The 16,951-nt window shown below is 41.5% G+C and overlaps 1 protein-coding gene across 1 annotated transcript in view; it reads right to left on the reverse strand.

Moving 5' to 3' along the window:
* Positions 1-16,951, reverse strand: part of NCALD (neurocalcin delta) — a 57,816-nt gene that overhangs the window by 14,108 nt on the left and 26,757 nt on the right. Inside the window, exon 2 of the mRNA XM_009087294.4 lies at positions 2,440-2,836. Within this exon, the coding sequence (XP_009085542.1) occupies positions 2,440-2,817 (378 nt within the window). The 5' untranslated portion in view covers positions 2,818-2,836. The remainder of the gene's footprint in view (positions 1-2,439; positions 2,837-16,951) is intronic.

Consider the following 16,951-nt stretch of genomic DNA (forward strand, 5'->3'; position numbering starts at 1 on the left):
GTAAAATACAGTAATACCACTAAAGGTCTTTCTTTTAGCATTCATTTTGATGTATTGTCTCAGGAAAAATCCCAATGAAATCATAATCCCATTCTGTCAATTTGAAAATGCATGCTAGATAGTTGCAATAGTTTCCTTTGAGACATAGAGATATGTCAGAGCTCTGATTTTCACACTCAGAAAAATTGTGGTGGCTGAGAGCCCCCAGGATGACATTTGATACAGAATCTTGTAATTCCATATGAAAAAATAATAATCTTTCAAAAATGAAAGTGATAGTTTGCTGGCTTTTTGTATCTAATCACTCTACATCAAAGGAACTTCTCAACAAAGCAAGAAAATATGCTCATCTACTTCAGTTTCAGCTATCAGCTGAACATATTTCCAGGGACTACACAACAAATCCCATTCCACTGGGAGGGGCTCCTGGTGACCACTGCAATACAGGGAGACCAATGCATTCAAAAAAACAAAAAAAGAAGAGAACAGGGCAAGATCTACAGGCACATTGCTTTATGGGAAGCTCCAACACAGAAAGGGTTTGTGGTTTAAAAATTGCCGATACTCCATGGCACAGAAATAACTGGTGTTCAGGCTGTTCACTTCCATAACTGCTTTTTGTGCAGTCCCTCAAAATTGGGTCCCTCACAATGAGGTGAGATTATAAGCATCATGCAGTTGAGTTTCACATTCAGTTTGAAAGGGGAGAGCCAAACCTCCCAAGAAGGGCAGAGGGCTGGCTGGAGTGCCAGGCTGGGGGCTGTGCCCAGCCGAATGCTGCTCGGCATTGGATGCACACATTGACAGGGTGCTGCCCTACGCTGACCCCAAAGCTGCAATTTTGTTTGATGATGGCATCATGGCTGTAAAGGACAATGGTATGATTTGGTACTGACATAAATATGAAGAGAAGGCAGAGCATTTCAACCTCTAGACTTGCTGGCAAGCAGATCTGGGAAAAGCTTCCAGCTTTGCTGGTCCTTGTTCGGCTCACTACAGAAAATCCAGCCCCCGATATTTTCATTTCATTTGACATGAATGAATTTGTGGCCAAGTTCTGCCTGTTTGTAGCTCTCCTTGCCCGGGGGATTTGTGCTGCCTGTTGGCAAGGTGCCTTCCCAGGCTCCTCGACAGCAGCCAGGGGTCCTGCAGCCCCCGGGTGTCTCCTCCTCCAGAGGAGTGTGTGGTCAACCAGCTTTGGTTCCTGTGTTTCCTATGTACTACTGCTCTTTTGGGATTCTTTTTGTTTTTTCATGAGGAGAAATACGGCCATGAAAACAATAATTGACAGTCTGTTTACCCTGCCTGGGGGAGAGGAAGATTTGTAAGGACCAGAGGATCTTCCAATGCAAATATTCCATGGGGTTTGTCACGGCGCAGACAGGGAGGTCCTGCTCCTCAACTCAGACAGAGCAGCACAAAACAGACCAAGGGAAAGACAAAAAATTCTATATTTGCAGCTGAGCTCTGGATCTGGTCTTGCTGAAGCAGTGCAAGTGCTGGTATTGGCCACTGTTTGAAGGATTTGAGAAGGGCACTGGTAGAAGGACAGGAGCACCACCCGTTAGGCTGACTCCCTACATGCAGCTGGCCATCACAGCCTGTAATTTGTGTGCATTACTTTCCCTTGGTTTTCAGTGCAAATACAAGTCTGAATAATACAGTACATTGTTAGCACTTCAAAATTTCCAGGGAAAAGAAAGGATCTTGATAACAGGCTTTTTTTTTTTTTTTAACAGTGCTGCATTTTACAGATTCAAGCTGTGTAAATACACTGCCATATAAAAAATGTTTAAAATCTTTCAGTAGAGTGATGTGCCTCAAGGGCAAAAACATGCTGGAGAAAGCTACGTGGGGCTCTTACTAACACCATAAGCAAACACAACCAAAGAAGCTATGTATGGAATCATCGCCTACTCAGATAAGGTTTGTCTATACTGTCAACTTAGCATGAAGACAGTTAGTGTGATTCTAATAATGCAGACCTCACTGGAATTAGGCAGGCAAAACACCTTTATGTTATTATGATAATAATAATTATTCATAATAACATGGTTTCAAAGTAGATTTACTTCTTATTGTAGAGGGAGCCTGCCTTCCTTAAAAGTACACTGCCTGATTGCTCTAGTACACCTACTTGGTTCAACTGCAATTAATCATAATTAATTGACAGGGTTAGAGAATCACATTTATCAGCAGGTTAGTTGCTGTGCTCGAGCCCAACAGAGCTCCCAGGGAGGAAATATCCATGCAGCCTGTTGCTCAGGAAGAACTTGCAGTTTGAATTGTGACACAATCTTTGCCAAATGAAACAGCATTTCATATCCAAGCAGTTACAGAAGATTGTAAACCAGTGCTGCCAGTTTTTCCTTCAGTGTAACATTGCTTCACAATCTGCTCTCAAGGAGGGAGCCCAGGGTGCCTCTGAGCAGCACATACCTGCACGATTTCCAGCATCTCTGACTTACTGATGTAGCCATTCCCATCAAGGTCGTACATGCTGAATGCCCACTTCAGCTTTTGCTCCAGTTTCCCTCTGGACGTTACGCTCAAGGCTATGATGAATTCTCTGAAATCTATTGTTCCGTCTCCGTTGGCGTCGAAAGTGCGGAATACGTGCTCTGCAAACTTAGAAGCGTCCCCGTAAGGAAAAAAGTTTCCATATATTTTTTTAAACTCCTCCATAGATAAATGTCCACTTGGACAGTCTCTCAAGAAGCCTTTGTACCACTCCTGGATTTCATGTTCTGTAAAGTCTGTACTTTCTAGCAAATCCTGCATGACTTCAGGGCGTAGTTTGCTGTTTTGCTTTCCCATATTGGAGTTAAAGTATCACCTGCAAAGCAAAGACAAACACGTGAATTGTTATTAATTATTGATACTGATTAGCTTGGAAGCTGTAGAAGAACAGTATGCTGTATTCTGAGTTTTCTGATGATAGTTCACTCTTGGGCATCAACCAAAACCTTGGACAATGTCCAGAACTACAGGAATACTCTGGAAAAATTAATAAACCTAATCTACATGTTGATTACACTGTCTTTTGACAGTCAGGAGAAGAGCAATTACACAGAATTCATTGCCATCCTATTTTGCCCTTGAAATCATGAAGCAAGCAATGGCTGTTGCAAGGCACAGCTAACAGCAGCTGTGTGCTGCAGCACGCCCTCCATCCCAGTCACCCAGCAGTCCTGAGGACCCGGCCTAATGAGACACAATTTTTGTATCTCTGGTGGAAGCCAGACTGGTACAAAGGCCCTGGGTCTTGCTCCAAAATGGGATCAAGGTGAAACTGCAGGGTATGCTGAAACCAGTAGCTCCAAAGCCCTTCCACATATATCTTTACAACCAGAAAGCAACCCAGAAACTGCCTCTTTTGTTTGGCATAGATAAATTCCCATTTTATTTCAAAATCAAGATAAAATCTGAAGAGATTTTATCAACAGTGGATTCCCCCACTAAAACTATTACTGTATTTTGTACCCAGGCAATGAAATTGAAAATTCATTTCCTTTAATTTACCCATTAAGAAGTATTATTGGATACAGTCTCTATTAAATCACCTTAATTATATTTCATTTGAGGCAAGTTGGTACATATTACATTGTGCAGCACATTTAATGATGGATGCCTTTGGGTTTTAAGTTTTGGAGCCTGAGTGTGTTGGCTCTAAAAGGCAGCATCAGTTTTACTGGAAGCTTAACATTATGCTGATTTGTGGGAAGCCCTTCCCTGACAGAAACCTGCCTGAGAATTTATAACACGAGTGACAGTCACAACTAAGATATGATGTATGGATAACTAAAGTAGAGTTGAAAAATAATTTAAACATGATTCACACTGTTGTCAGAATGGAGTCTCTGGCCCAGAGATGGATTTAATAATGATGACTGGAATGGCTAATGAGCATTCAATAAATGTCCCTTCTTAACCAAGATATTGCTTTTAAAAGACAAAGAATAATACATTATCAATACATCACAGAAGCAGCTACTGAGAAATGTACCACCATTTGAAGCTAGTCTACTGTCTCTTCTGTTTGACATTGGGAAGAAGAAACTGAGGTTCCCCTAGGTTGATGCTACATTTTTTTCTTGTGGGAAGGTCCCTTTCTCCCCAAGGACTTTGAACTCCCCAAGGCAGCTAGAGGATTGATTCCTTAATTTCCTGTGTTCTTGGACCAAAAAGCTGTATTTCTCAAGTGGAAAACTACAGGATCCATCCTAGATCCATCTGTATCTCCAGGATTCACTGATGGCTGTCTGGCAGCCTATAGTTGTTGTCTTTTTCCCAACCTGGAAATGAAACTCAAGATAATTTTAGTAAAGAGGTAATATAAGAGCAGATATTTATTTGAAGGCCTTCAGGAGCAGTTATGGAAAGATGTCCACAAAAGTCCACCCCCTGTAGGGATGAATACATTTTATGGGTTTTAGGAAATTAGCATAATTGACAAAAAACATAAATTATGAGGACATGCAAGTGGTGATGCAATTTTCCTTCAGGTGACATCCTTTCTTTGGAGTTTTCTCCTCAGCACTCTCAGCCTTGGTTCCCAGGAAGAATCACTGGGGCATTGTACCCCAGGGCCTTGGAGTTCTGGAATTTGTTCTGTCTTTTTGCCTAGGGAAAGGCTATGGAAAAGTACTGGGAAAGCCAGTCAGTAATACAATAGGTGACAGAGTTACAAATATATGTGCGAAGAATACTGAGAACATATAAAAGAGAAAAGGCAAAACCCAAACAGCATCACAGTTTGGTAACTATATGACCTGTCTAAACACATTGCCTACATGGTTCATGGAGAACAGGCTTCCCTGTTCACAGACAGGAGGATGGGAAGAGTGAAGAATCCTGCCCCATGGAAGCCTATCCATCTCTGACAATTTCAGGGGCTTGGTTGACTATGTTGACCAAACAATATATTTTCCTCCAAAGTGTCTCCAAAACAATTGAAAAGTGGAAGATGCCACCTCAAAGGTATTTTTTTCTACTGCCTTTTATCTTTTCATCCTGATCAAAACATGCTGTACAGTTTTTAAGCAATCCAAGCTCTTCATGCTCTGAAAATAGCAAAAAAGTCCTCATTTTGTAGGCAGTCCAACAGCTGCCAAGGCAGCTGAATGTTGCGTTGCCTTCCACGGGTGTTGGATGGGGCCCATAAAAAACAACCTGGGAATTAGCTGAGGGAATGGATTACATTAGAGCAGCCAGAGGGCTTTATGTCAGGCAAAACAACATGATCAGGGTCTGCCAGTGGGATGGAAGAGCAACTGGAAGTGGCCAGGGTCAGTTTATAGTGGCACCAGTTTAACACAAACCCCCCAGTGTCGGCAGCAGCTGCCCCCACCCTGGCCGGCAGCTCCTCCGCAGTGCCAGGGGCAGCACACTTTGCAGCCCAGAGAGCAGGGAGGGAGGATTGCTGACTAAGGTGCAAGCCAGCTGTGGTGGGAATGAGCATATAATCCCCTTCTGCTTTTTAATAACTCAAACATCTGAAAATGGAAAACTTATCTTGCACATTTCTAGCTGAGAGTCTTCTGAAAAACGAAACAGTGAGGGAAGATGCAGGCAGTGTCCTTCAAGAGGTGGTCAATAAGACTGGATTTCACTCTAAAAATGAATGCCTCTATAGCTGCACAGTGTTGTAGGTGCAACGTATTTTCACCAAGCAATAAAAACCACAGAAGAGTAGAGTGCCTAGCAGAGCATCACAACCAGAAAAACCTGTGTTCTCCGGGCAGAAAGGGAGAGCTAACCATATGTGATTTGCAGTATGAGGCTGAAATCCACAGCCAATGTGATGCCAGGTGATGCAGTCAAAACTAGCAGTGTTATTCCTGAGTCCACTCGTGATGAATTTTTATCATGTTCTTTGCCTTCCAGATTGTTGCTTTTTAATAGGTAGTGTTCTAGGAACCACAACAATGGGATTTATTGTGCCTATTCTATCTATCAACAACAAAATGCTTTTGCAGTCCTAGCACAGAAAATCGTTGCAGACACTTGAAGATCCTTACAATTACTTCATAGACTGCTGTCTGACTCTTCAAGATAGATTAGATTGTGGGATGAGTGCAGTAGGCTAAGAGGATGTCTGCTAACAATGACAGCAATACATGCACAGAACAAAATGAAATTGAAACTGATTTTCACACCTTTTCACACTTTATCATTCCTGTAGATCTTTCAAATTTCTCATAAATGATTAAAAGCTCTAAATACAGAAAGTAAATAGTGAACAGCAGCCACAATGACAAAGTAAAATATTGGCAATACTGAGAAATGGATGTTGTAGGAGTACAAAAAGAAAGACAAATTAAGTGGTTAATGAATATGTTTAATTGCATTTCTGCAATTTCTTCCTCCGATATAATGGTGTCAGATATAATATATATTAAAGACTTGCTACATAGAACAATATATCAAAATATCAAGGTCTTAATTCTTGAGTTAATATTTTGTGGTAAAAGAATGTGACGTGTTTATGGCTTGAAAGGTCGGTACCATTTCAGCCAACAGCTACAGAGTATCAGGAACTAAAGCGTCACTGCTGCGCGGCTGCTACGGAAGGAATCCCTGCTCACTGATGATGGGAGGAAATGTCATAGGAGATGCTCCTGAAAGGGAACACTTGAAGTTCCTCTATTCAGGTCCACGTGTGGAGCTTTGAAGATGAAGCTGACAGAGTTGTTTGACAGACAGCTGGCCTGTGATGGTTCAGCAGAAGCCGAGAGTGGCCCTGCTGTGACCGGCAGCTTTCCCCTCAGCGCAGCAGATCCGGGATGTGCAGCTTCAGCCTTCCCTGCACGCAGGGAGCTCTGACTGGGCAGGAGGGCAGGGAACACCTCTGCTGCCACGTCTCTCCTTGCCAGCAGCTTGCTGCTGCTCACACACACTTGTTACCTCAATCTGAAACCTCAGAGTAAGGCAAACACCGCCTGCTTTAGCAACAACCTTGCAGGAGCTGGAAAGAGGCAGCATGCAGCCAACCCACTGCAACGAGCGCGGGGCAATGCAAAAATGCAATGCGAACAGCTAAATATATTTCCTCAAAAAAAAGTTTTATTTTTTCTCTTGAAGATTTGCTATAATAAGCAAGTGCTAGCAACACATTTCTAACAGTGCTTTTACCCTTCAAACTTGACACCCATCATATAAAGAAAATTCCATGCTTTTTTTTTTTCACCAAGACTTCTTAGTTTTCATTTAGCCTTAAATCTGAGGGGAAGTCCCCTGCTGGGAAAAAGTATTAAGGGAAGAGGGCATTTGTGTAAGGAAGCCTTGTTCTAAAAATGGAAATTTTAGGCTATTGGGTACTTCAGAGCTAACAGGGCACAAAGCACCTCAAAGGTCTAGAGAACCACTTTGAAAATAAGTCCTGCCTGATCTGTTTCCAGTGGGAACAGCAAGGTGAATCACACCATAGGCTTGGTTACTAACACCAATTCTGTAAAACTGAAAGCAGAAAACTTTTCAGAAAGAAGCAATGAAAGTTCCATTTTGTGATTTTTGTCTTCAGAAACTTCTGTTTCTTGGTTTCTAACACACAGTTTGACCTGTTTCCAAGAAATAATCCACTTATGGGTGCAGTGCTGTCTTTAATATATTTCTAACACATAATTTGAGAATTTTCCCGAGACTAGCAATCGTGGGATTTCAGTCTCTGCCAAGCAGCTGCACAAGATCCTGCTGGAATGAACTAAAGGCTGAACAGGACAACAGCATCACTCTGAGCCAGCTCTGCTACCTGACAATGGTGAGAAAGCAGTGCTCCAGCATGAGTCAGTCCCCTGTGGCAATGCCACTCTGAGGTACAAGTGTGATTCTCCACTCACCATCACTGCTGTGCTTTTTCCTCCTGTCAGATCATTACTGAAAACTTGGATGTGTGACAAGTGGACTCATACACACCATCTATCTCTTAAGCTGTCTGCACATCTGGAAATGGCAGGGATCTCACCTTCTTTCATGTTCTACCCACCAGCAGTCTTTTCCTGCCAGTGCATTCCAGCCTCCACAGCACAGCAGGTAGGGCTCTGGCAAGCTAAATTCCTCTGCCATCACTTTCTGGCACCCCTACCAGCTCTTTCTCTGCTGCCACTGTGCAACTCAGCTCTGTCACAAGCTCAGAGGAGGGGTGCTGCTCTGTCCTGCTTGACCAAACCTTGCAGTACAGCATCCAGTTACCCTGCAATAAGTGGAGGGGTGTCGAGGGGAGACTGAGGTGCATCTCAGAGCACCAGACTTTGATGCATCCCCAGGGCTTCCTGGCCAAAATTTTGCCCTATCATTAAACTTCACTGCATTAGAACTACTCTCTTCCTTCCCCTCTGCCAGCTACTCCCATTGCTTCAGATATCAAGTCCCAGTTCACCACAATGTGTCAGTCTCTGCAAACTCTGTTGTTATTTGTACACATACAGTGCTTCCAAATGCAGCTCTGCTTCATCTATGTCCATGCCCCTACAGAAAGGAGGAAGTTATGTGCATTTACAAAAGTCAAGGCTGGTGAACACAATCTGATATAAAAGCTAAGTTTCTTTCATAAGGTCAGTTATTCCTTTGGGCTGTAATAGTGCTAACTGCACTATGGGCTATGTAATGAGACAGGTCAGAGCAAGGGCTATCTCAAATGATACATTCCCTCCCCAGCCTGTGTGTGCTGCTTCCCTGTGGCTGGAACACCAATGTGGCCATGGCCTCATCACAAATGCAAACCCAACAGTAAATGTGGGCAAGGCATTGGCTTGTGATCTTGGAGCTCTGCAGTGAGACTGGAGCAAGGCAGGGATGTGCTCGTTGATCTCGGGTGTGCTCCAGCCCAGGAGACTCTGTGACCAGTCCCTGAGCTCCCCATTCACAGCCTCAGAGCCACCTCCAGCACTGCTCTCCCTGCCCCACTGGAAATCCCAGTGCAGGACCCCTCTGGTGGGGCACAGGGACAGCAGCAGCAGCTGTGCTGGGAAGAATAACTCCTCTGGTCTCAGTCTCCTGCCGTCACGTGTAAGCACTACATGGTCAAGAGATTTTTTTTTTATTTCCATCCCACAGAAAGCACCCCCTCAGGCTCTTGGAAGCAGCCACTTTGCTTCCTTCTGGCCATTTCTAGTTTGTTTTCACACGTTCATTTGAGTAACCAGTGTGGAGATGCTTGCCAAGAAAGGCTTTTGCTTAATTTTTTTTAACAGCATCTTGGAACATATTTTTGAAAGAAAACCAAATTTATTAAAAACCACATAGGGACTTAACAAAAAAATAAATACATGCAGAAAAAAAATTTGAGCCTTGCCACCCTCCACTTATCTTTTTCTACTGGCAAAGAGCAAAAACTGAATGAAATTAATGAGCAAGATTAAAAAAAAAAATCTGACACTCTCTTACAATATTCAGAGGAAAAAGCAGTAAACAGATTTGCAGTGGAGTAAAACAAGTACCCAAATCTACAGTTGACATCAAAGAAGAGGAATGAAGACTGACAAAGAAATTAGGAGGAAAAAACCCAAGGAAGAGGTGTGGATGGGATCATCATTCAGTATTTATGCTTTATTTATCAGTAGAAGAAAGAGGGGTCATGTGCTATCCAGTTTCCCACTAGTACTTCCAAACATGTTCATCACAATATTCATTCATATTTTTGTATTAGGATCATAGTTTGATTCCAGGATCCTGACATTTCCACTGCTCTAAGTTCCTGCTTTGTTTAGGGTCACCTTCCTGTTTCTCTAGCCCCTTACTGGGAATCCTTCCCCTACCAAAGGTGCCTCTAACTTCTCCTTTGAGAGTATTTGTTCTTTCCTGACAGAATTTGGCTTTCCCGCTACCCCAGGAGAAGCTCAAAACAAGAAATAAAAGCAAATCCTTTATAGCTCTGTGTTTTGGTTGAGGTGGGCACTCCAAGCAGGATCAGCTGCTCGGAATTCCCATGTTTCAGACTTGGAGTGCTCATGGGTAACATCAAAAGCCCAGGCTCTTCTCCCTTCAGATTTGCTCTGGCAGAGAAATGCTGCAGGACTTCGCCTCCTATTTCTCTTTATCACAATTCCTTTGTGCATTTCAGCAATGGTGTGAGGGTGGGTGTAGGAGGGGGATGCAGCAGAAAGGCAGGGTCCCATCAATAAATGCTGGGGTCTCCAGCACCACTGGGTTACCTAGACAACAGCTCAGTGCTTGTCATGGCACTCTCAGCAACGCCCACAGTCTGGCTGGAGATGTTCAGAGACCAGTACACAGTGCCTCAGTCTCAAGCAGTGGAAGGGATGATGTGCACACCCCTCACCCTTTGCATCACCTGCAGCATCACTGGGGCTTCCAGGAAAGGTCTCTGTTTCCAAAGCACATGAAAGGTGGAGTGTGTGGTACAAGAAGGATGACCAGGCACATGAGCATTTCTAATACTGGGAGCTGGGGAAAAAAGCATGTTATGTGCATTATTTGTACAGTGTGTCACCCTGTGCAGTGATTCCTCTCTCATTCATGGCTGGTCACTCTTTCCATCCTAAAGCCCTGCATTTAGGACTCAGAGCTTGTTTCTGAAGCTGCTCCTGGCTGAAATTTGGTGTGCATCTATCCACCAAAGAGGAGTGTCTGTAATGGGCTGCCTCTGCCCATTAGATTTGGATTGCATGGGGCAGTCAGGTCTGTCATTAACCTTTTGGCAGTCAGGTTTTTGCTGCTGCTGCTGCATCAACAGCCTGGCTATCACAGAGGGGGGATGAAGCTCTCTCACTTTGTACAAAATCTCTGCTGCTTAGACAGAGCACACCTAGTCACCTTTAGAAAGGTTTGCTCAGTTACCACCAGGCAGTGAAGACACACAGAACAGGGGCTGCTGGGCATACAAATAAAGGAATCCATGCTCCCAGATCCTCCAAAGTGACCCTCCAAAGTGTAAGAGAGTGTAAATGTGGGCTCCTCTGAGCACACAGTAGGGTATCTCAGCCTTTCTTAGTGTCCTGGGTTTCGTCTGAAGTCCCTTTGGGAAGTGCTGCCACCACTGTATGAGCAGGGCAAAAAATGATGCAGTAAGTGGTGGACAGTCATTCCCCAGGGCCAGCAAAGGCTTCACCCATCCAGAATGGCTTGAAAGTAACCTTTTCTTCTTTAATGAGAAATGAGCAAACAAAAAAGAAGAGAAACCACACAAAAGAGGAAGAACTCGTACAGATTTGTTTACCCCACCTCTTACACTCAGAAAAAGTCTTGCTATTTAATTTCATTTCTTCCTAATTCTTTTAGAACTCACAACAATAAAAACCATGCCAATATTCACATGCTTTTTTGGTTCATAATCATTCATTTGTGAAGTTGAGAAACAACACTTTCCCCATATGGTGTTTAAGAAAAAAACACAACAATTTGTTCATTAACCCTGGGTAGAACGATCTAAGGTCTTTAAAATAACTAACTCTTTGTCTTGGCAGACTTGATATGACTCTTTTGGGAATTAGATATATATTTATGTATTTGATTTCTTCAAACTCTATGGAAATAGTATTTTTGTAAAAGTATGTTTGCCTTTGCCTAATTTTGTGTGGCAAAGGACAAGAGAGACTTTGCTAACAGTGCATTAGAACACCCACCCTCTGGAGGCTGCCTTTCCAGGTTTTACTGCATTCAGCTGTTCCACTAAGCACAGGACATCTGCAGTATTTATAAACCTGAGTGTTAAGCCAACAGCAGGGGAGTTGGCAAAACCTCTCACCTGTTCCATCTGGAGGTGACTTTATCTATCAACATTCTTTCAGAACACCATATATCAGGATCCAAACGATGGAAATTTTCTCCAGTTACTGTGTCTCCTATTAAGCAAATTGTGAGCCTAAAGTCTCTTTGGTTAACAATACCTTTCTGGGCCACATTTCCTAAAATGCTCAAGGTCACATTTTTCCAAGTTCCCAGTTCCCACAATTAAACTTGGGCTTCTCAAACAAAACACACCTTCCCTTTGGGCACCTGTGCAATAGGTAGTTTCTCAAAAAAGCATCTGTATCCAGTAAACTGAGACCTGCCAGAAGGTATTACCACTGATTTTGGTACCTCCTGAGGGCCTGAGTGCTTTAGAAAAGCCACCCTTCCTACACAGCTGAGTCACTGCTGTTTGTCCTTACCCTGAGACTCACGTGTCCAGCCACGTCAAACCCACTTTATTCTCCTTTCTTCCTCAGGGCTTCTCTCCTTTGTGCAGGGCACTCACCAGTAGTAACATAATCTTCCCCAGTGCACCTGAGCACACCAGTCACCAAACTCATCCAGCAGCTACTTCATCAGGTTTCTAATCTGTCCTACATCTTGTTTGGTCCTTTTATGTAATCTTAAATGCAATACCTTGGTGGAGGGTAGTGGAAACTAAAGCAGAAAGCTACTGTTGCACAAAGTAAGATGAGAAGCTGATGTGAATTCATGATATTGATTTTTTTTTTATCTTTGTAAATAAATAGCATGTGACTCCCAAAGACTGACATTTGTGCTTAGACTCCCCTCAAAAAAATTGTTAACAGATGGTCTCCTATCCCACAGCAGAGACTTGGTGTTGACAGAAAAAAAATGAAATCCTGGTACTGGAAAAAATGGAGCCATTAGCTGGCAAACTAGATATTTTTAAAGATGTTCTTATGATAGGGGAAGGAATGATTGCAAAGGCTCCTACCTGGACAGTAACTGTGAGTTTTTGTTCCATATTGAAGAGAGTTATTGGAATTTTCTCCAGGAAAGTAGGCAACTGGAGATTGGGAGTGGGAGGTTCTGGCAGTCAGGACCAGAATTTTGCTAAGGAGATGGAAACAAGACTCACTAAGATAATGTCACACTTTACAAGTCCATAAATAAGAATGTCCGTGCCAGGGATGATTTGTCCAGCATTTAACACTCTCAAGTGTGCCTGAACAAAAGAGAGCTAATGTAAGAGAGATCTAGATGACTAAAGGAATTTTGTGGGAGTTGTAGGAATTTTTAAGGCAGTCTTCAAAGATGTTCCCAAACTGCATCTATTGTGCTAATTTTCTCTTTGTGCATGCCTTATTTCTCAGAATTTTTACATCCTTGAACTTCCAAGATGATCCTGTACATTACTGGCCCTGGACAAACAGCACTGGGTGAACATGTTTTCAGCAGAGCCCATTTCCATTGGGGTAATGCAGCTTAGCTGAAATCAAAATGTTTTGTCACGTTCAAGAAAACAAATTTTGTAAAAATGTCAGAAGTTATGATTTCAATTTAATCTTTTCATTTTCACATGGCAAAATGTTTCAGTGTTATTTTATGTGCTCATTAATTTTGTTTTGGCATTTATATTTGATTAATTTTAGAATTACACTGGTTTGGTATTATTGAGAAAACAATTCAATACCAATGAAGTGAAATAACTTGGTGTTTCCAGAGCAGTTTTAATATCCATCCCACTGGGAAATTTTGATGTTTTGTTCCAATATGCAGTGAAAATAAATACAAATGTCAAAATTTCCTTTGGAATGGGAATTTCAGATTCTAACCCACTCTAATCAACAGCAAAGCCATCTGCTTTGTATTAATGACTTAGGGCAGTATTTAATGCTGCAAGAGAGGGTGATATTCCACTGCTCCATGAGCTCAGCATTGCTCATGGAAGTCAATGACATATGGCAAGTTTCTAGCTTCTAGTTGTCTAGGGGGGTTTGAGGCTAGCCACTTCTATTTTATTCCTCATGTTCTATTGCCAAGTTCACGGAATTCATCTTGCAAATCCAAGATTTTCCTGTGAATATATGAGAAAACATCCTCCCAGTGACATATGGCACAGCCTACAGCTCCTACATTTGAAAGGAACTTGTAATTCCCAAACTGCAGTGCAGCAAGCTACTTCCATTTTATAAAGGTTTTAAACTGATAATTTAAATGGAATATTTGCTCAGTGATAAATGCCCATTTTTGAACACTACCAGTTAAATAAATATATTTTATTTCAAAAGTTAACTTCATCCAGAGAAGTCATAATATGAATTCTCTTTGAGAAGATATGCTGACATGAAGGATTTTAGTAAAAATGAAAGAAACTAATATTTTAATTTTGTTTTAAGACAATGTTTTTGCTGTTTTTTCCTAAGATCTCTTCTCTGTCTTCACATACAACCTTTGTGCTGCAGATAAGGTACAGGAAAACCATGTAATTGCCCCAGCAATGCAGCCAGCTTGCAAAGCCCAGCCATGGGCCCCAGTTCAGCTGCTTTGCTGTGCCCCCTAAGAAGTTTCCACGGACAAGGATGTGGTTACCATTGGTGATGACAGTATCTCTTCTTTTTCCTGACAGTCTGATGATTAACCAAGCCACCTTACAGCACCTCTTCCTCGTGGACAGCTGACCTGGGAGGGATGGATCTGGGTGTGAACACCAGGCATTTAATGTGGAGATTCTGCTCCTTCTGAGAGCTATCTGTACAAAAACCTGAAAAGAAACTTAGCATAGAAAACTTAGCTGGGATCTAATCTATAAAGTTACTGGAAGAAGATTTTGATTTGTTTTCACTTTGAAAGTCAGAATGACATCCAGTCTTGACAGCCTGCTGTGAGAAGCCCAGACCTGTGTCTTCCCCAGCTGCTGTTTCATGCATAACACAGTGTGCTGCCTGATTTTAGGAATTACTCAACAGGAATGAATCTGGGAGTTTGAACAACATGGTAAAGGTCGGTAAGCAAACTCCCTTAAGAGGCATAGAACAACATTTGACAAATTAAGTGCAAAAATAATTTTCCATGCTCCTCTGTCTGTCACACATGTGTAAACAATGCTTGTGTAATCTTGATGTTGTTACTATTGCTTGTTATCAATAAACAAAACCCTAGCAGTCCTCAATATTAAGTTAGGTAGTAGACACTCATACACAGTACTGGCTTACAAAGGGACTTTTGAAATGCCATGGATCATCCCATCACTAAACAAAATGTAGTAAAATATTGTTTGCATGAATTCAAGAAATTTTTTTACAAGTTTATAGCATTGCGCAAATTGCAACAAGAAATAATGTATAAAACCCAGGACAAAATCTAGACAGAAAAATGTGAATTATGAGATTGAAAACTTTTCTGCCATCACTGAAAAATTTCAGTAAATTCAATTAAGATGAACTCCTTCACAAAAGAAAGGGTTAACAGCACTTCTTCCTTCACTACTAACATCCTTTGAGGAAGTAAACAAAGTCCATCAGATAACTGTCTTCAAACAAACGGACTGTTTTTTCTCATGTGAACAAAAAACAATTTGTATCACTCTTGTAGAAGAGAAGAAGTGCCAGTAGAAAGCTTCTTTCCAAAGTTTAACTTTAGGAAAACCAGATTCTATCCAACACGAAACAAAATGTCACTATTCACCACTTCCTAGTGACTGTAAATAAACAGAAAAGCTGATCCTGTTACATTTTTAGGCCAGTGTACTTTTGCCTCTTTGCTGTTCTCAAGATGTCAGCTTCTCTGAGATTTCTTGTATGTGAGTTTTAGTGCCTTTCTCCACTTATCATTTTCTAGGACTTTTATTTATTGTGTTAGTATATAAAGCCTTGTCTTTTCTTTCTTATACTTTGTCTTTTTCCCATACCTCTAAGTTTCCACTACTACTCCTTAGCTCCCTAAAACAAACACCATCTTTCTTACTTTTCCTGCTGTCTTTGAAAAAGTCTGTCACATAATTTCTCTTAAGTTTTTCTGCATTTCCCATGCATGTCCATTCCTACTACTAGCATTTGCAAATAATGGCATTTTTGATGCCATGCACCATCAAAACAATATCCTAACAATGAAATATATTATCTCTGAAGCAGCAGGGTTTGGAAACCTTGGGAGAAGACCATCTATAGCTTAATCTTTGCATTAAATCATCCAAAAGAAACATGTAGCAAAGATGTGTTTGGTGTCTAATTAATAGAAAACTGTTACCATTTCAACTACCATGATTTTCCTTGCTGCTTTTATCTTAATGTCAGAGTACAAATACTCTTGTTTTTAAGAGCAGTTTCTGAACTTTGAACAGCATCCTCAGCAATGTCAACTACAAATTCAGATTTTGATGATCTGATTCCTTTTCCTGGGAAGAATTACTCTTCAGCCATGGAGAGGAGTAAAAATGTATGTAAGCATGAGAGATGCGGACTGTAATGAGAATATTTTGCCTGTGGCTAATGAAAGATTTACCTGATGGCCAATATTTCAGATCCTTTCAGTGACATATGCTCTTATATAATCATAATCTCGCCAATAGAGTTCTGTCCCTGACATTTGTTCTGGTTTCTTTTCTTGCTCTGTTTGCCCCATGTGACCCATTCTTACTACAGTAATAACCTCTTGCACTCCCAGTGTCATGCCTTACAAAAATAAAGGTCTCATATTTTAAATGTCTCTCTCCTCCTGCTTGCTACATATAGCTTTTAAGATGTCCTTTTATTATCATCAACTGACAATTCTCCCTTCCACATCACCTTCACCAATAATTTCTGTCCCAACCCACTCCTCAGACATTCCATGCTTCCTCTCACTTCATGCATCAAGTATTTCCTAATTCTCTCCTCTGCTACCCAAGTTATGAAAACCAGTGAAGCTCCACTGCCTGGAAACAGGATGAACACTGAAGAATCAGCCCACTGTTTGTAACGTGCCATATAAAATCACCATATAAATCACTTATTCAATAAAGAAAGCACATCCTGTTCCACCAAATAAGTCTCAGATCTTGATCTTCTAATGAATTCACTGGAAAATCACTTAAGCCAGTGAGCAATACAGGGATCTTCCTGAGAATTACCAAAGGGATCCTCCAAAAAAAAGATTTAAAGACTGATAACTATGCAAATATATATAGAAAACTTCTGATTTTCTACTTGTTTTTTTCTTTATTAAAAGAAGGATATACCTTATGAGGCTCACTGACGAGGCTTACTGCTTTTTAATGAATGTGCTAGGAAAGGGAGCCACATTAAGCAACAGTATC

The sequence above is a fragment of the Serinus canaria genome, chromosome 2, assembly GCF_022539315.1.
Source record: "Serinus canaria isolate serCan28SL12 chromosome 2, serCan2020, whole genome shotgun sequence".
Taxonomy (NCBI): Eukaryota; Metazoa; Chordata; class Aves; order Passeriformes; family Fringillidae; genus Serinus; species Serinus canaria.